Genomic DNA, 20537 nt, shown 5'->3' on the forward strand with positions numbered 1-20537 from the left:
ATATATTTGAAAATGTAGATAAACATCCAAAAATATTTAATTTCAATTGGTATTCTATTGTTTAACAGTGCCATTAAAACTGCGATTGATCACGATTAATTTTTTTAATTGTGATTAATTTTTTTGAGTTAATGGCAATGAATCGACATCCAAAAATTGTTCCCATTTTAGAGGCTCTTTTTGTTGATTTTTCTGCCTTCGGAGGAGACCATCAAGTTTTCCAATTGCTTCCATGATATCAAGAAGTGTGAATTTGCCTTTCTCGAGGCAACTTTTGTGTGTTTCTGACTGGGTGTTGGGGGGGGGGGGGGAGTCATTCTTTGTTTCAATCTCCTACTTTTGCCTAGTGTCCTCATTGCTTTTTTATTTTGCCCCCTAATTTTTCTCTCATTCCCTTGCTCTTTGACACTTAGCTTTACTGAAGCTACTAATCTAGAAGCAGAAGCACCTACATTCGTGGAAGTGTTGCATCTGCCTTCCATGAAGGAGGTGCATGGTGAGTTTCATTGAGCTGCTTTGGTATGGCTCACTTGTTCACCAGTCTGAGCTTATATGTAGAAGTGAGCACATTGTCTGTGCTGCTTATCCAGACATGATATTGATGGGAGCAAAATAATTCCATGATCATGCTAAAAAGTTGTTGCAGAACATATTCTGGATCCCGACATCACTTCTGGTTTCAAGACATTTGGGCTATACCTGTCTTCCTGTGCATTCTGGGGGCAGTTCAGACTTGTCCGTGAGACTCAGGGCTTGGCCACCTTTCATTTCACCCTTCCATTAGATTTTCTGTGTCCAGCTATGCGAACAAAGTAGTGTGTCAATGTTCCCACCTCATCCATTATTTTTGTCATTTCCATAGCATAACTTTGGGGCAGCAATGGCCAAAATCCATCACCCTCCTGCCCCCCATTTTCTTTCTTATGGGACCAAAATTTCCTGGATTTTTTTATTATTATTGTTTTTTGACCAAATGAGCTCACTTTTTGTGCCCTGCTTACATCTGCTCATTCCCTGATCGTGGCTTGGCAGGCCAAAAAAGGAAAATAAACAGTAATAACAGCTGATTGGAGAGCACCTCAGGAGCCACAGAAAAGGAGCTCTTCCATAGCTCTGATCATGGACTTTTGGACCTCCCTGTCACCCCACATCTCCTGAGATGCCCTTGGTGATGCTTCTATAGGGATGGGGTCCAGTCCTCTTTATCTCTTGGGACTCAACAAACCACACTGAACAAGATCTCATAAGAGGTAAGTCCAAAGATCCTCTCAAACTCCCGGTCCAATCACTTCTAACGGAAAAGTTACAGGATACTCTTTGTTCTCCAGTGGAAGGTCTGATATCTTTTAGGGATGTTCCCCTTAGCAGCTTTCCTAGTTTTATTTATATATAAAACTATATATATAATAAAGTGTGTGTGTGTATATATGTGTATATATATATATATATAAATAAATAAAATTACATACAGTATGATGTGCAATAAAACCTGCGTACAGATCAGATTCCCTACTTCCACAACCAGATCTTCATCCAGAAAAAGCCTGAGGAGCCAGGATGTCTCCTTTCTCAAACACTTGGTTCCTGTCAACTTCAAATAGGTGGATACAGAAGATAGTATCTGTGTAGCACTTTCTTCAGATTCCTCTACTTCTCTTCATCTTGTTTCCTGATTTCTTAAGAATGGAAAGATCAAACAATCCTGAAAGATTTCTTCTTCTAGAGTTAGGGGCAGGAACCTATGACTCAAGAGAAGAGATGCCCAGGGTCATGCTCTGTATTCTAACGTAGTTCTAAAAAGTTGGTGAAGATGGGTCAAAAGACAGGACAAGTCAATTAAGACAAAATTCAGAATGGAGTTATGCTAACGTCCGTGAATCTGGCAGAAACTGCATATTCTGCATGGCTCTTGTCAAAAGCAATTTTTTCAGTTTTCTCATGAAATTCACCATTACTAATACAAAACATTACCCTTTAGTCTGTTTCAGTCTGAATGAGAAGTTTGTCTTTAGTCAACATATTAATCAAAACACCATACTTGTGGACCTCTCAGGAAGCAAGCCAAAGGCCCTCTGTCTACAGTGCTCCGGGCACTTGAATTTATGATTTAAGGAGGAGCTCTTATTCTTTGACTCTGAGGACTATCAGCCTGATGTCTGCGTCTGAGACATATAAGGAGACAGCCATTGTCTTTTTAATATAGCAAAGTTTTAAAAGATCCAGCATGTAACAGCATTATCTGTACCTGCGGCTACTAGGTCTTCTGGTCTCACAAACAGGGATTACTCCATTGGCAAGACTGTACATTAGAGTTTGTGGTGATGCAGTCCCATAATTGCTGTAAAGGGGTAGCCCACATGATAGGATTATCTCCTCAAAGTTAGAGATAACTGCCTTTCAGGATGGGGGAATGCATCTGGGACACAGCAATATACAGGCAACATGGCTTAACTCCAAGAGACTGAAGCATTAATACTCTAGAGATGCAAGTGGTCTTGTCTGCTTTTCAGAGAGCAGCCCATTTGAGCTGAGTTAGACAACACAGTGACAGGCTTACAAGCATCCTTTCCCAACTTATCTAAATGATCTCTCTTGAATGTAAGGTTGGCTAGCTCCATGGAAGCCATCCATACATCAAGTGGATCAAGTAAACAAAAATAGGCTGAATAAACTATCAGCAGATAACTCAGGATGGCTCTTTCATCAAGAAGTGTTCTGGATCAGTGGCTCTCAACCTTTCTAGACTACTGTACCCCTTTCAGCAGTCTGATTTGTCTTGCGTATGCCAAGTTTCACCTCACTTAAAAACTGCTTGCTTAGAAAAGCAAACCTAAAAATACAAAAGTGTTTCAGCACACTTCTACTGAAAAATTTATCTCATTTTCATCATATAATAAAATAAATCAATTGGAATTATAAATATTGTACTTACATCAGTGTATAATATATGGAGCCGTATAAAGTCATTGCCTGTATGAAATTGGAGTTTTGTATGGACTTCACTAGTACTTTTTATGTAGCCTTTTGTAAAATTAGGCAAAGAACTAGAAAACCTCTGCATACTCCCAGGGATGCATGTACCCCTGGTTGAGAACCACTTTTCTAGATGATATCCAGGGAGCTAAGCAGACATATTCACATCCATTTGAAACACAAAGTTGAGGGTGTTCACTAGAGAAAAGGACCAGAGATTGTTGGTCTCTACAAAGTAATACACCTTTATCTTTGCACAGTCTTCCCATACTCATGGCTTATCAAGAACTTGGACAGAATTCTTACAGGGTTTTTTAGGTTGATTTTAACAAAATAACAAAATGTATTTAACAAAATGCATTTTACAGCTCCTCCTGGGTTTCTTACAGTATGGCCTGGTCTTGGGTTTGGCTTCCCACCATCAGATCTTATGTCTGAGTAAAACAGTATTATAAATACAGGCTGTTTCTGCCTTGTCTTCCATACCTAGGATTACGAGGCTGCAAAATCCCAAGACTCATCCATTAAAATAAATGGCATCTAATGCCCTGTATTTCGTTTCTTCAAGATATACTTACCTTCAACCACAGCAACAAAAATCTCCAGCATCACTGCTCTTAGAGGTCATGGTTCTTGGTAGATCATCTTCAAGAACCAGGTTTACTTCAACCATAAAAAAGAGTAGCTCATTCTTCCCCCATTTTGTTCAAAACCATCAATGCCCCAAATAAAAGGTATGACTGTATGAAATGATCAGCTAAAATACCTTCGTCAGTCTAGTCAGAAAATTGTCTTTTAGTTCTTTGAGTGGTTGACCACATGGTTTCTACTTATGGTGTGCATGTACTCAAGATTGGATTTTTTTGGCCAATATCCATTGAGCTATGTCTGCATTTGTACTTTCCACCTGGGAGCATAAAGGGTGGAGTGGGCCCAGCTATTTCTGTTTCTTCTTACCTCCCATGACAGCAAAATGGGGGCCCTTGCAGTGTCAGGTTACTCTGGACATTGTGCATCTTTTTTCCCTGATGCTATTTAGCAGAGTAGTCTTGTTTATCCATTGCCTTAAAAAAACAAACAAAAAAACAATACACCAACAAAACCCACCCTACCCTTTTTTCATTTAGATTTAGTGAACCCACAGTATTGGGATCAAATAGCAGTGTCTGAATTGTAGTCTCTATGGTTCAAAACTGGCTCCTCTTGTGGTGTGGCTATTCCACTTAAAAACACAAATCCTACCTGCCTCTTTTTTACCTTGGAGAGGGATACATCCCCAGTATTTAGTCAGGTCTTCTGCTCCTTTTTCTGCAGTTTCTTGGAAGCAAGAGAGGTCAATCTTGAACTTTCTCCTGGAGAGATTAGAAAGAGTTTCCTCTGAACTTAAGACAAAAGGCCCTACCAAGCCTGAACAGCTTTGGTTGGTGCTTCTGTGGACTGTGGCCCTACTCCAAGCTCCTGGGGTCATTCGTCCAGCAGACTGCAACTTTCAACTACAGAGTCAGGTAGAGCATCTAAGACACCCCCCCCACACACACCCAGCCCTCAGAAAGGGATAAGAAAGAACACCTCACACACCAAGCAGGGCCCTAGGTCATCCTCTGTGGGGCCTAGTAAAATGAAGCAAAAACCTAACCATACCACAGCATCTTCTCATGCTGCTCAGCCAAAAGGCAGTTCATGGCTCACATTCGGTTCCTCTAATAACTTGGCATAAACCAGTCACCAAGTACCCAGAAGTGTCAGTCCACACTTCCCTGTATCTGATAACTTGGGACTGTTATCAGTGCATGAGGTGCTGATGACTCCTGTGCCAATGGCTCTATTGCTGATACTTCAGGTACTTACTTTCTAGGCATTGAAGACATTCTTTGTACTGAGCAATCACACAGTGACAGCACAGACACAATCACCCTTGCTGCTCTCGTTTGCCATTAGAAAACTGTTTGCCACAGTACTGATGAATGCTGGTGCTCTGATTGTGGTGGGGTTTCGAGAACACCCTAGGACACCAGTCGGAGTGGTACCCACTTAAAGAAAGAGTGTTTCTTTTCTTCCTTCCCTTCTGAATGCAGCAGGGAGGAATGCTCCATCCATTTACTTAGGTCTCACTCTAAATGGGCCCTACTGGTCTCATAGGGAATTTGCAGCAGACTGCAAGGTTTTCATGGGGGGCAGCCACCTTGATATCCACCCCCATGGCCCCAGCCTCTTACCCCCTACAATATACGGTCTTGGCCTTATTGGCCTACTTTGAGTGTGCAGCCAGCTAGGAAGACTTCTGCTTGCCCCTTCTAGAGTTCAGTCTCCACTCCCATGTCCTTGTCCATTGTCTATTGAAGAGTCTGTTGGTACTGTTCCACAGCCTACGTCAGCAAGAACAGGACAGTGAAGAAGAACACCTGCAGGAAACGGAAGAGACTATGATTCCAGCAGCAATGTCCATTTCCTCACCAGAAAAGGTTATAGTTTCTTCTTCTTCTAGTTAGCTGAATTATTTTTAAAATCTTTCAAGATCTTTTACATCATATGACAGACACCTTGGAGATTTCTGTGGAGATAATCTGCAGGATTTTTTTTTGCACTATTGGACATCTTCCGGGCCTGGAAGGCTTGCCATGTTCATTAACAAAGGGCTACTGGAACCAGCAAATAAGTGGCGCCTCTCACCCCCCCCCCCCCGCCAATCTTTGGCACCCACATCTAAAAATTAGGTAGACATTATCAAGTCCTAGCTAAGGAGTTTGAATATTTCTGTATCCATCCAGTTCCTAGATTACTGATAATGGTGACTGTACAAACAGCAAAGGCTTCCAAAGATGACTCCAAGAGACAAAGATCCAGCAAAACGTTGATTTGTTTGGCAGGAAGACTTCCATACTAAATAACTGGGTCTTTGAGTCTATAGATGCGCATCTCAAATCACCAGGCACGTCTGTCAAAATATTACCTCATTTGGGACAAGATTTCACTGTTTATAGAACAACTCCCACAAGAACATAGGGAAGAGCTGAAATCTATTGTATCTGATGGACAGCTAGTGGTCCAAATATTACTGTAGACTGTTAAACACTTCTGATACAGTGTCATGTTGAATGGTCACTTCAGTTGCCCATACAGAGCTCCATGTTTCAATATTCAGGAATACCAAAAGAGGTTCAAACAATCATTGAAGACTTCTCATTTGAACGTTGTGACCTGTTTAAGGTGCCTATTGATTCTCTCAGTTTTAAGACCCAGGCCTTGCTTGTTTGGAGCCTATGTGCCAGCTCTTAAAATAAGGCAGGCCAAATCCCAAACAGAGGCCCTTTGCTTACTATTGTAATCCACAAAGAGAATAGAAGTTGCTAAGGAAGAAGCAGAGGTTTCAACATGAGCAGTCCTCTGACTCTTCTTCCTCTACTGCACACCCCATATCAGCCTCACAGCAGCAAGTTTGATGTCATTTTCAAGAGCTAATCTGGAGCCATTCCAAATTTCAAGTTTCAGATTTGGAATGATACCCCATGCCTTGATGATGCCTTTGTTAGATCCCCAGGACAGATTTATGGTTCTCGACCTGCAAGATGCCTACTTCTACATCCAGTATATAGAAAGTATCTCCAATTCAAAGTAGAAGTGTCCTACTACCAGTACAGAAACTTTTCCATTGGCCTTTCAGCAGCACCGAGGGTATTCAAATATTTAGCAGTTGTCTCCTTAGGTGAGCTGACAAGGGACACTATACGCAAATCTCGATGATTGGGTCACTCAAGGAAGATAACCACAATAGGTGAATAATTCCACTTGATACTAGAACTTTCTTTTCACACTGGGTCTTGGGATCAACAGAGAAGTCCACACTGCCAGCCTAAAGGATGCAATTAACAGGAGCCAGAATAGATCTGAGAACAGCAAGAATTTATCTACTACAGGTGAGGTTCCAGACCTTGGTAGACCTAATCAGCCATCTACATGCTCTCACATGGACATCTGTAAAAGCATGCCTCAGACTTGTATATTTATCATACCACATATCAGACTTGACCTACAATCCATTCAAAGGTGGCTGAAATCAGTAACTACCCAGCAGATACCACGTGGACATGAGGGTACAGGTTGCCTGAGAATTCCTTTCATATAGACCACCCTTAGACATAAGGCTTCTGGATTCACCTGAAAAGTCACCTCCATGTAAATGTTCTAGAACTCGGAGCCACTTGCCTAGTGTGCACAGTAGTTGTCTAACCCTGCTGCATGTATCGACAAGTCAAGTAATGACAGACAACACAATTGCACTGAATTATGTCAGGAAGGAGCACAGTTCTCCCTTTTCCCTTTATAAAGGTTTTAGTCTCTGGAATTGGCACAATCATAAAATCCCATCAAGTGGCTCTATATCTGCCAGGCTTACAGAATGTCCTAGAGGATCAGCTCAGTAGGCAATTTTCAGGTGATCATGAGTGTTCTGTCAAAAACTAGATCCTGAACAACATCTTTCAAAGGTGGGAATATCCAAGAATTAGACCTATTGGCTACAGACTAGACCAGGAAATGTCAGTATTCTGTTTGGGGGATTGCAGTTGGGGGGTGGGGGGTGCTTGAGCCTAGGAATTCAGTATTTCCATTTAACTTTGTAAGAATTTATCTGGCCAAATAGAAGAATGGGCGTGGCCAAACCCCATAATTGTACGGACAAATCTGAACTGTCTTTATTTGCAGGGAGGCAGCCACAGCCCAAATGTCTGACTGTGGGGGAGAAGTCCGCCTCAGAAGGGAAATAAATCACTAACAAATTTTCTACTCGTGTGTGTGTGTGTGTGTGTGTATATATATATATATATGTATATATATATAATATATACACACAATCATGGTAAGAGTAAGATTTTATATAGCTTTGACTCAGGTTAAAACAGATGAATTTTTTTTTAAAATTAACATGTCTACAAGTTAGTATCAACTTTATTTTCTAGACTTACCAAGGCAAAGACAGTATGAACGCAGGAGGACTTACTATGTCATATACTGCAAGAGCAGCTGATGAGTCATGGGATTAAGACTAAAACAGTACCAAGTTATAGATTTTGGTTTGATACAAAAGTTTTTGTTTTTTAAAGACTTGTAAAGTGAGAGATGTTCACTTAACTAGCCAGTAAAGAATTTAGTTATGTAAAATATTTAAAATGTTTAAAAACTGTTGGTGTTACTGAAAAGTTGTGGTTCCATCAGAAATATGGATCTACTAAATGTACAGTGTTTCATGAGTTGCTTGCTACTTTTGGTATACTTTGTGAAAGGCATTGTAATAAGTTTCATACATCCTGGACCAAGACTTCCACTCTTGAAAGTATATTACAAAAACTGTTAAGAGTGTTTACTGATGATACTTTGGCAGTGAGTATTCTTTGTTTCAGAATGTGTGAAATTCCCCTTACAGTTTTCTCTCATTTTTTTGTTCTTAAAAAAAAAACAAAACAGTAAATTGGTCCAAGTTACCAGTTACAAGTCCATAGTCTGTATGTGAACTACACAACGTTGCAAAAAGATGCTTTGAGAGTGAAGACTCTGTTATAAAGGGCTTTCTTAAATTTAAAATTGTAACTGCAAAATAATTTAACTTTTCAAATATGTCAGAGGTAAAATACTGTATACACCAGATGACATGTCACTTTGGCCTGTAAAGAGCTATTGCAGATGTCTGCTTGTAAACATACTTAATAAAAACTTGAGGATTATGTCTTGTATTGCTGATTGCTTTTATCTTGACTTTGTTAAGATGTAGGCTTTTATAATATCCATTTCCGACACATGAAGTCTGTCAGCTAAATACTGAACATCACATGTTGTATTCTAAGCACACTATTTCTGTACAAAACAAAAGGTCATGGATCCATCCTGAGGCTGACTATAGGGAAGTTGTTTTACAAAACAGCTGATCACAGGGATTTTTAAAAAAAACTTCTCTCTTAAAATAGCAAAACTCACATTTTAAATCTTGATTTTACTAGATGTTAAACATTTTGCCTTCATGTTGACTTAAATGTATGTAATTTTAGTGGGCAGTAGTAACATTGCCCTGTCCCAAGGAACAGCTGTCTGGGGCCTTTTTCTCTCTCAAATGTGTCTCTCAAATCTGATTTAACAAACCTTTCCCATTTTTCCTCTCTCAGCTCATGCAGTTACCATCTGGGTAAACCACACTTAGGCTAACCCCAAGACCACATACCTTAGAAAGGTGATACTGAGTGTCTGCCCTCCTGTTGTCCAGTTGCTTTGCAGTACAAAAGAAACTGAGCTTTAACTGCCAGACAAGATTGCTTTAATGATGCTCTGGATTCAGTTGATTTTTGTGTCCTTTGTGTTTATACATCACTGACCTATAATGTGCAGAATATTAGCAAATTTTGCTATAACAGTGATATTCCTTTCCGTTTTGCATACAGTAAAATGGCTAACAGAGCTTTATCCCTGGCAGCTAAGTGCACACATTGAGATCAATGGGGGAGTTCACACCTCAGCTGTTTCAAGTGCTTTGCAAATTGAGGCAGACATCTCAGCATAACATATATTTGCTTCACATTTTGGAAGTTTTCTTCACAACCATGGCTACAGACTTAACTTTTAAAAATGAAAGCTAAGACCCTAGGGAACAAATGAGGTCTTGTCCACACCCTCCTGCCGGTAGTCTTCTGCACACCTTATACTTCAGGAAATAGCTTGGAGTATGGCCACAGTCCACAGAAGCACCAACCAAAGGCAACCAGAAAAAGGTAATTCACCATAAATATACCTTTTTCTTTTGAGCCTTGTTCTGTTTATCCTAACCAAATGTGGTGGGTTTCTTTATTGCCAATTTAGAAGAGGTCGGTATTTGAAAAGTGAAGGGGCATGAGATTGTATGTGTGTATTCACCTTGTATCTTTACAGAAGGAATGTCTGTCCTGATCTCTTAATTTTGTTGTCTCAGCTCACTAGCTATAACTTAGTTTTCTGTTGCACACTTGTGGTTCTAATTTTTTTGTCCTGTCTATTTCGGGATTGCTTCAGTGTTACAGAAACTTCCTTGATATATCTTATCAGGACACAAAATTCTGGCTTGAAACTGCAAATTGTTCACACATGATGCTCTAATAAATCATGCCTCCTTTGTTAAAACCAAGATAATCCTCAAGGTTTTGTGGAATGTGTTCAGTTTTTACTGCTCTTCCCCAAATAGACACGTCTTGAAAGGAAATATCTAGTTTATCAAAAGCATTAACCAAAACATCAGGCATCTTTTCAGAAATCTAAAAATAGCACCTAGCTGAAGATACCACTTGCCCAGAGACATACTTGGTCTCACACTGATCGTTAGAGATGTCTTGTACTCTTCCTTTTTGGTCAAAACCAGGAACCCTCTACAAAATAAACAAATTGGGAGAGGTTATAGAGTCCAGAGCTGGGTAAAGCATCTGTCTGGTTAGTACTGTAGAGGCAACAGGGTTCCTAAGCCGTTGAAGCTTATCCTGCTTTTAGCAAAGGAAATACAACTTTTATTAATTTAACACTTGGTATTCTCTTACATAGACCGTACCGTCTTCTGTACAAAGTTAGTTTGCACTGTTTTTGGCTCTGTCCCCTTATAAAACTATTTAGTTTCTCATCTACGGAAAAACTAGTAGCTGCTGATTATTTCTGAACACATTCGGGTAACAACACAGTTGTTGTTTTTTTTAAATTGAGAATCCTGTTTGGGTTTTTTTCTTGGAACCAGTGGAAGGAGGGGGAGGATTGGTGTTTTGAACAAAAGGAAAAACTGTTGTGTCTAAAGCTCTATTATTCTAAAATCAGTAGTATCTTCAGTGTGTGAGTTTTTGTAGGATCCTTCCTTGCTGTTAGTTTTGTGTCCAATCTGGTAAAAATAATTTCCCGGAATCTTAGTGAGGTAAGAGTTCTGTTAAGAGGAAGATATATTGTACTTGAAGCACAACCTTGGTTTGTCTTGCCGTCACAAATTTTTGTCAGATTAAACCTTTAGTTTCCTTTAGAGTCATATGCTCACAGGGCTATGATTCATGGGTATAATGGAGGCTGCATTTGGCCCACATATGGCAGTAAGGATGGTATTTTTTCAAAGGGTTGAGATGAGGGGTGGGCAAATGTTTTGGCTTGAGGGCCACATCTGGGTATGGAAATTGTATGGCGAGCCATGAAAGCTCACAAAATTATCAAGGTCGGGGGAAGGGGATTTGTGGGGTGTGGCACACAGGGGACCTCTACGGGGCAGTACCAGGGACTCCTAGGGGCCCTGCCAGCAGTGACACCAAGGCAGCTGTACCAGGCTCCACCACAGGGAGAGGCACCCCAGCTGGGATGGATGCAGCTCCATGGCAGTTTGGAGAATCTTGAGGGTGGGGCCAAAGGAGACCTGGAGGGTCTGGGTGAGGTGATTGGCTGATGATAAATGAGGAGAGTCTCTGGGAGGAGCAGTGCTTCGGGGAGTGATCGATGAAGGAGCTTGCGGTTCCTAATCGGACACTATTGGGTATTACACTATTATACTCTATTCGGTATCCTGTGATGCTGCTGGCTTTGATCATTGGCCAGCTTAGGTGGAGGTTGGTGCAAGGAGGATGGCGGTTCGGGGATTGGGCGTGCTGCCATGTAGGGGCGGGGTTCTGATCCCAGAAACAGCATGGTGAAGTCAGGGTAAATGGTGCCGGTTGAGCCTGTGCAGTGTGGCTCTGCATGTGGGAAGATGGCGCTCATCAAGGAATTGTGAGTCGGGCTGGGGAGTGCCGGGCAGGTGGAGCAGGGCAAGCCCCCGACTGCACTCCCTGGCTGGAGTGTCAGAGTGGGGCAAGACCTTGCTCCCTGGCGGGAGCACCGGACAAGTAGAGCAGGGCAAGTTCCCGACCCCACTCCCTGGGGAGAGCTTGAGGGGTGGATTAAAAGGTCTGATGGGACGGACACAGCCCGTGTGAGCTGTAGTTTGCCCTCCCCTGGTTTAGACCAATTATAAGTTCAACTGCCAAGTTTCCAACTTCAATGAAAATGTATGTACAAGACAACAGTTGGTTTACTCTTATGTTGACTATACTCCATCCAGTGACTTGTGCTAATTCTCACCCCCTCATTTTCATTGAGAGTAGCAGCTCTGTGATACGTTGCATGCACCTGTCCGGCTGTTGCTGCACAATCCTACCAGGCCAGCTTCAGTAATATGTTGAATGATGCATGTTCTTTTCCTGGGTTCTTTGAAACAATAACAGTAAGTGCTACTAACTCGAGCCCTTCTGGCTGCTCTAAAATTGCTGATTTTGCTAAGAGGTCTGCGTTCTGAAGTACATAGTTTGGGTTGGGAGTATGTGGTTCTCTCGGTCACTTGCAAAATGTTACTTGTGCTTCAGCAGCACATGGAATACTCCTAACTGCTGTCATCCGCATCTACTGCAAAGGCACAGTCAATGCTGCAGCCCCTTGCCAGCCTTGAGTGAAAATGCCAGGTCTGATTGAACGAGTGTGAGATCAGCAATTGCACCATCTGGATAATTCTGGTGTTTGGATGTAAAATTTGGATGACTAAGGTAAGAGACTTGAAGATTTATTTAAAAGCATATGGAATAAAGTAATATAAATATTTAAAAATAGTTGTTTAATTTCAAAGTTCCTTGCCGGGCAACATTTCATTTCTCTGTTTGAAGATAGTCCATTCCATGATTGTTTGCAGCACAGGAAAGCAACCCATAATAAAATAAACAATTATCTTAAAAACCACTCTTCAGTGGGGAATGTTTAGTCTTTCTTTGTAAACTCATTAAGAGATTTATAGTTATATATTTTTCCTTCTCCAAAATATGCTGCTAAGCCAGCTCTTTTCTTTTTCTGGTGTCAACTGGCTTTCCATAAAAGCCATGTGAATACTGGCTCATAAGAGAACAATACGGGGCTCTCATTCTAGGTTATGTATACTCTTTACCCTAGCTTTGCCTGAACTGGCCACCAGGCAATTCCTTTGGAACAAGGGTATTCCCTTGGTGGCATAGAGCTGGTGAAATGATCCCTTTGTCACAAGTAAGCAGTACTCATCAAGACCATTGAGTTGTGTGAATGTTCTTTAGCTCAGATCTTGACCACCGCAGACATGATCACTAAGGGTATGTTTACACTTCAAGCTGGGGTTGTAATACCCAGTTTGAGACATACCTGCGCTAGCTTGGTGCTAGCTTGCTAAAAATAGTATAGCTTTGGGGTGTCGCAATCAGTGGGAGGGACTAGCGTGTTCTGCTCCCCACCCCGGTATACATGACTAGTGTCTAGGGTGGGTATATACTTGAGTAGGCTAGCCAGCCCCTCCCGCTGCTTAAAATGCCATGCCTACACTCTATTTTTAAGCATGCTAGCATGAGTATGTCTCCTTGAGCTAGGAATTACATCCCCAGTTTGAAGCATAGACGTATGCTAAAATCATCAAATATTATCAGTTCTACCACATAAACTCTGTTTTTACCTAGTGATTATTCTATTGCTGTAGATTTCGCTTTCCCCAGAATATATTACTTATGGTTAGTCTTGATTTTGCATTTTTTGCAATGAATTTTCTGTATGAGATGGAGTTACATTCTATCTTAAAACTTATGGTAGGTATTAACAAAAAGAAAAGGAGTACTTGTGGCACCTTAGAGACTACCAAATTTATTTGAGCATAAGCTTTCATGAGATACAGCTCACTTCATCAGATGCATGCAGTGAAAATACAGTGGGGAGATCTATATACATAGAGAACATGAAACAAGGGTGGTTACCATACACACTGTAACCAGAGTGATCACTTAAGGTGAGCTATTACCAGCAGGAGAGCGGGGGTGGGGAACCAGTTGTTGTGATAAGGTTGGCCATTTCCAGCAGTTGACAAGAATGTCTGAGGAACGGTGGGGGGTGGGAATAAACAGGGGGAAATGGTTTTACTTTGTGTAATGACCCATCCACCCCCAGTCTCTATTCAAGCCTAAGTTAATGGTATCCAGTTTGCAAATTAATTCCAATTCAGCAGTCTCTTGTTGGAGTCTGTTTTTGAAGTTTTTTTGTTGAAGAATTGCCACTTTTAGGTCTGTAATCGAGTGACCAAAGAGATTGAAGTGTTCTCCGACTGGTTTTTGAATGTTATAATTCCTGACGTCTGATTTGCGTCCATTTATTCTTTTACGTAGAGACTGTTCAGTTTGGCCAATGTACATGGCAGAGGGGCATTGCTGGCACATGGCATATATCATATTGGTAGATGTGCAGGTGAACTAGCCCCTGATAGTGTGGCTGATGTGATTAGGCCCAATGATGGTGTCCCCTGAATAGATATGTGGACGCAGTTGGCAATGGGCTTTGTTGCAAGGATTGGTTCTTGGGTTAGTGGTTCTGTTGTGTGGTGTGTGGTTACTGGTGAGTATTTGCTTCAGGTTGGGGGGCTGTCTGTAAGCAAGGACTGGCCCGTCTCCCTGTAGATACTGAGTAGCAATAAGACCAAACCAGCTATTCACAGAATGTGGGTAAAATACGAAGAATGTATAGTCCTCTGAATACAAATGGTGTTTGTTCTGCTAAAACTGAGCCCCAGCTTCATTTCCTGTAACTTTCTAATTAACTTTTAAGTTTAGGCAAATATTAAAATGAATTTAGACGTGTGTGCGCTTGTTTCCAAGCACAGACGAATACAAAGAGCTTGTGCCAGTGTTACTAAAATTATTTCATGGGTCATATTATTAATCTTCAAAACTACAGTGTGTTATGTAGTACCCTTAAATATAGGTAGGTTTTTGTTCTTTTCATTGAACAAAAGTGAAAAAATTACAGCGAGGGCAAAAAATGGAAGAACTAGCGTGGCTTGTGGGAGACTGACATTAAGTTCTCTGCTCTGTCACGTACATGTTTGCCCATACGCAAGTCACCTGGAGCCATATTTGAAAGGTATTTTAGACACCTAAAGATGCCGATAGGGATTTTCAAAAGCACCTTCCTTCATCTTTGGGCACCTAAGTATCTTTAAAGATCTGGCCCTTGGTCTCGCTGCCCCTCAGAAATATTACTTCCCTACTTCACATGGGATTGCAAGCATACATACAATAAAGATTGTGAAGTGCTCAGATTCAACAGAAATGGGGGCATAGAAATACCCAAGATAAAAGAAGTTGAGTTGTAGCCATGTCGGTCTCAGGCTGTTAAGCAAGATGGGTGAGCTAATATCTTTTATGGGACCAATGTCTGTGGGTGATAGACAAGCTTTTGAGCTACACAGAGCTCTTCTTCAGGTATTAAGAAATGACATGAAGGAAGAACTCTGTGTAATCTCAAAAGCGAAATTAAATGAATGGGGAAAAACATTGAAGTGAAGCAGGCAGTTTGATTCCGTTGCGCTGTTGTTGATCTAAGGACACTAAAGTATCCAATCAAAAGTGCACGGTCACGTGCGCATCATATGTTGGTGCACCAATAGGGACAAAACATCTCAAACTAAAATTACTGTACAGATAAGTGATCTTCCTGTATCAAACATGCTATATGTGGAATACAGCCCCAAATCTGCATCTGACCTGCTGGAGACAGTACTAGCTCCAGTAAGTGACTGTGATTAACCAATTTGAGCATTAATTTGTTAGCACTACTTGGTAATTGATTACACCTGAACACCATAAATTTGGGACTTCCTTGCACTATAGTTTTTCTGTTTCCTCCCTTTTAACAGAGTAAGCTAAAACTGATTTAAATAGAATGTCTAATCTAATTCCTATTAATAGCTGTGAACTTTAAGTGATGTTATTTATCTTTTCCTACCATCAGCAAAATGGAGGATGCGCACATTCTTCTGAGGAGATGGGGTAATTTGTTCATATATTTTTTTCTGAAAAGATGACTGAAGTATGCTGAAACAGAAGAAATTGACTGATTTTTTTTGTCTGTTTGTAGTATCCACGAAGATATTGTACAGAGTGTTTTAGTTATGTAGATTGAACTATTTACTCTGTTTAAAAAAGATATTTTATATGAACTGAAAAATACATTAACTATTCAGGATTCACATCAGGTCACATCTTTATTATTCATTGAAAAATTGTAATGATTAGACCATAGCATTGCGTGTAAAAAGATAATCAGGTGACACAAATGTTTGGAGCTTAATTGGTACCATTGTGCTAAACATTTAGTTTCAAATATTAGTTTGAACAGTTTGGATGTAGGTAAGCAGATTCTCTTTAGAGTATGTGTCATGCATTCCACTGTAGGTGCTCATGTATATAAGATTGGAATCATTTGCATAGTTGTCTATGGAGGCTTGTGTTCTTGTATAAAGGCATAAATGGCAGAGCAGCCATGCCCCCCCCTTGATTCCCTCTTACCACCCATGGCAGCAGGGCAGAAGTGTCCCACCCATTAGTTCTTAAGTTTGGCTAAACCTCACTCTTCAAAAACCTTCAGAACTCTCCAGTTTATTTGTTTGACAGCCATGAATATCTATCTGTCTGAACTTAAGACTGGTGATCAGACCCGCCACTGTACACACACTCTTGTACAGGACACCTCAACATGGGGTACTTAAAACTTGCATGGTTCAATCTCTGCACATGCTGTGATGGACTATTCCATTAAAGGATGGATACAGTTCTGCCTCTACAGCTTAGGCCTTGTCTACACTAAAGGGAAAAGTTGATCTGAGCTACGCAATTTGACTTACGCGAATAGCATAACTCAAATCGACGTAGCTTAGATCTACTTATCGTGGGGTCCACCCTATGTGATGTTGACAGGAGACGCTTGACTCTAGACTCCCATTACTCTTCTTGACCAGACAGCTGTAAGGGGAGCTGGCTGTATTTCAAGGAATCCCTGTTGAGGTTACAGGGACAAACCATCCCGATGTGTCGAAAGAATAGTAAATATGGCAGGCGACCAGCTTGGCTTAACGGTGAAATCCTAGCGGATCTTAAACATAAAAAAGAAGCTTACAAGAAGTGGAAGGTTGGACATATGACCAGGGAAGAGTATAAAAATATTGCTCGGGCATGTAGGAATGAAATCAGGAGGGCCAAATCGCACCTGGAGTTGCAGCTAGCAAGAGATGTTAAGAGTAACAAGACGGGTTTCTTCAGGTATGTTGGCAACAAGAAGAAAGCCAAGGAAAGTGTGGGCCCCTTACTGAATGAGGGAGGCAACATAGTGACAGAGGATGTGGAAAAAGCTAATGTACTCAATGCTTTTTTTGCCTCTGTCTTCACTAACAAGGTCAGCTCCCAGACTGCTGTGCTGAGCATCACAGCATGGGGAGTAGATGGCCAGCCCTCTGTGGAGAAAGAGGTGGTTAGGGACTATTTAGAAAAGCACAAGTCCATGGGGCCGGACGAGTTGCATCCGAGAGTGCTAAAGGAATTGGCAGCTGTGATTGCAGAGCCATTGGACATTATCTTTGAAAACTCGTGGCGAACGGGGGAAGTCCCAGATGACTGGAAAAAGGCTAATGTAGTGCCCATCTTTAAAAAAGGGAAGAAGGAGGATCCTAGGAACTACAGGCCAGTCAAAAAAATCATGGAGCAGGTCCTCAAAGAATCAATCCTGAAGCACTTACATGAGAGGAAAGTGATCAGGAACAGTCAGCATGGATTCACCAAGGGACGGTCATGCCTGACTAATCTAATCGCCTTCAATGATGAGATTACTGGTTCTGTGGATGAAGGAAAAGCAGTGGATGTATTGTTTCTTGACTTTAGCAAAGCTTTTGACACGGTCTCCCACAGTGTTCTTGTCAGCAAGTTAAAGAAGTATGGGCTGGATGAATGCACTATAAGGTGGGTAGAAAGTTGTCTAGCTTGTCGGGCTCAATGGGTAGTGATCAAAGGCTCCATGTCTAGTTGGCAGCCGGTGTCAAGTGGAGTGCCCCAGGGGTCGGTCCTGGGCCTGGTTTTGTTCAATATCTTCATAAATGATCTGGAGGATGGTGTGGATAGCACTCTCAGCAAATTTGCGGATGATACTAAACTGGGAGGAGTGGTAGATATGCTGGAGGGCAGGGATAGGATACAGAGGGACCTAGACAAATTGGAGGATTGGGCCAAAAGAAATCTGATGAGGTTCAACAAGGATAAATGCAGGGTCCTGCACTTAGGACAGAAGAACCCAATGCACCGCTACAGACTAGGGACCGAATGGCTAGGCAGCAGTTCTGCGGAAAAGGATCTAGAGGTGACAGTGGACGAGAAGCTGGACATGAGTCAGCAGTGTGCCCTTGTTGCCAAGAAGGCCAATGGCATTTTGGGATGTATAAGTAGGGGCATAGAGAGCAGATCGAGGGACGTGATCGTCCCCCTCTATTCGACATTGGTGAGGCCTCACCTGGAGTACTGTGTCCAGTTTTGGGCCCCACACTACAAGAAGGATGTGGAAAAACTGGAGAGAGTCCAGTGAAGGGCAACAAAAATGATTAGGGGTCTGGAACACGTGACTTATGAGGAGAGGCTGAGGGAACTGGGATTGTTTAGTCTGGAGAAGAGAAGAATGAGGGGGGATTTGATAGCTGCTTTCAACTACCTGAGAGGTGGTTCCAAAGAGGATGGTTCTAGACTATTCTCAGTGGTAGAAGGGGACAGGACAAGGAGTAATGGTCTCAAGTTGCAGTGGGGGAGGTTTAGGTTGGATATTAGAAAAAACTTTTTCACTAGGAGGGTGGTGAAACACTGGAATGCGTTACCTAGGGAGGTGGTAGAATCTCCTTCCTTAGAAGTTTTTAAGGTCAGGCTTGACAAAGCCCTGGCTGGGATGATTTAATTGGGGATTGGCCCTGCTTTGAGCAGGGGGTTGGACTAGATGACCTTCTGAGGTCCCTTCCAACCCTGATATTCTATGAAAAATTCTATAAGCTGCAGCGGCATAGGAGCCAGCAAACAAAGCTGTAAACAGGAGTTTGAGTGGGAGTTCTGTTGGAGGAGAAGGTATTCTGTTGGATAAGGTATTTGTAGGTATTTGTTTTTGTATTTATGGAGGCTGGTACGGGCAGTATGCTGGGAGAGAAGCTGAGCCCTAACAAGGGGCGGGGCTTCTCTGACTAAGGATCCTATAAAGGTATCCAGCCAGTGGCACAGACAGCTGCAGCAGCACAAAAGCCAGCAAACAGAACTGTGAACTGGAGTTTGAGTGGAAGACTAAGAGAGCCAGGCAGAGGAACAGACAGGCTAGTGAAGGGGGTGTGTGCTGGTCTGGCAGTGTTTTGGTGCTTGTTGGGGGGTTTGTTTTGCTGTGGGTGGTGGTGGTTTGCTTTGGTTTGTGTTTCCCAGACTAACAGGACTTAGGTGGGAAGGCTATGACAGATACAGAGGCAGCAGTGGTTGTGACCCAAGCAGTGGAAGACACAATGAAGATGACTGGATGTGGAAACTGCCGCATGTATGGGATCCTGGAGGGAGTACCTGAAAAGCGTTTTGTCTGCATGAAGTGCCACCTGGTACAGCTGATGGAAGAAAAGATCTGAGGATTGGAGATGCAGGTGGAAAGTCTGGTTGAGTTTAGAAGAGGGTTTGAGTGGATGATAGAGCAAAGACATGAGGAGGCTGAAGGGAAAAGCTCAGACTTGCAGATGGAAGCAGGACCAAAGAACTCTGAGGGGAGACTGCTGGATGAGGAAAGTGGACAGTGGAAGCATGTGACTAAGGGAACCAGGCAGAGGAAAAGACGGGCTAGTGCAGAAGAAACAGAGCTCAGGAACAGGTTTGCGGAGTTGGAAAATGAAGGGGCACAGCAGGTGGTCACTGAAGGTGAGAGGGCAAGGAAGAAAAGAGCAGCTAGTCCTGAAGGAAGAGGGGAAAAGTCTATGGAGACAACACCAAATAGCCCCAGGAGGATAAGGCATGGATTTCAGAGGATTGCAACGGAGACTAGGAATCGAGAGGACTTGCAGCCAGAGGGAACAGGGGATAGATCGGAGAATCGCACCATCACCAGGAAAAGGCGGGTCTAGGTGATTGGAGACTCCTTACTGAGAACAATAGACAGGCCTGTAACCAGAGCTGATCCAGAGAACAGAAGGGTGTGCTGTCTGCCGGGTGCTAAGATATGGGTTGTGGACCTGAGGCTGAAGAGGATCCTAACGGGAGCGGGAAAGAATCCACTGACCGTCCTTCATGTGGGAACAAATGATATGGCTAGATTCTTGCTGGAACATATCAAGGGAGACTATGCCAGACTGGGGAAGATGCTTAAGGAAATTGAGGCTCAGGAGATCTTCAGTGGGATTCTGCCTATTCAGGCAGTGGTGCTATAAGGAGGGCTTTGGGATGTAGGGCCACTGGGAAGCATTCATGGACAGAGGACTGCTCTTTCAGGATGGACTTCACCTGAGTTGGGAGGGAAATAGATTTCTAGGATGGAGGCTGTCACAACTGATTAAGAGAGCTTTAAACTAGGAATTTGGGGGACATGTTTGGGAGATGTCCAGGTAATCTCCATGCTGGATTTGAACATCAAGAGGGAAGAAAACAAAGTAAGAGAGGATACAGCTGTGGGTAAGAGAATGGACATAAGGAGGAAGGGCAGTGTAGATACCAGTCTAATAGGTGATACTGATGGTA

At 42.2% G+C, this 20537-nt stretch overlaps 1 protein-coding gene across 7 annotated transcripts in view; it reads left to right on the forward strand.

Moving 5' to 3' along the window:
* The window catches only part of DDX4 (DEAD-box helicase 4), a 104812-nt gene extending 96133 nt beyond the window's left edge, over positions 1-8679 (forward strand). For all 7 annotated transcript variants that reach the window (XM_084629023.1, XM_084629019.1, XM_084629024.1 and 4 more), the window contains one exon: positions 7929-8679. In XM_084629023.1, coding sequence (XP_084485149.1) covers positions 7929-8012 — 84 coding nt within the window. In that variant the 3' untranslated portion in view covers positions 8013-8679. The remainder of the gene's footprint in view (positions 1-7928) is intronic.
* Positions 8680-20537: the final 11858 nt, after the last annotated feature.

Source organism: Lepidochelys olivacea, assembly GCF_965140295.1.
Source record: "Lepidochelys olivacea isolate rLepOli2 genome assembly, chromosome: 5".
Lineage (NCBI taxonomy): Eukaryota > Metazoa > Chordata > Testudines > Cheloniidae > Lepidochelys > Lepidochelys olivacea.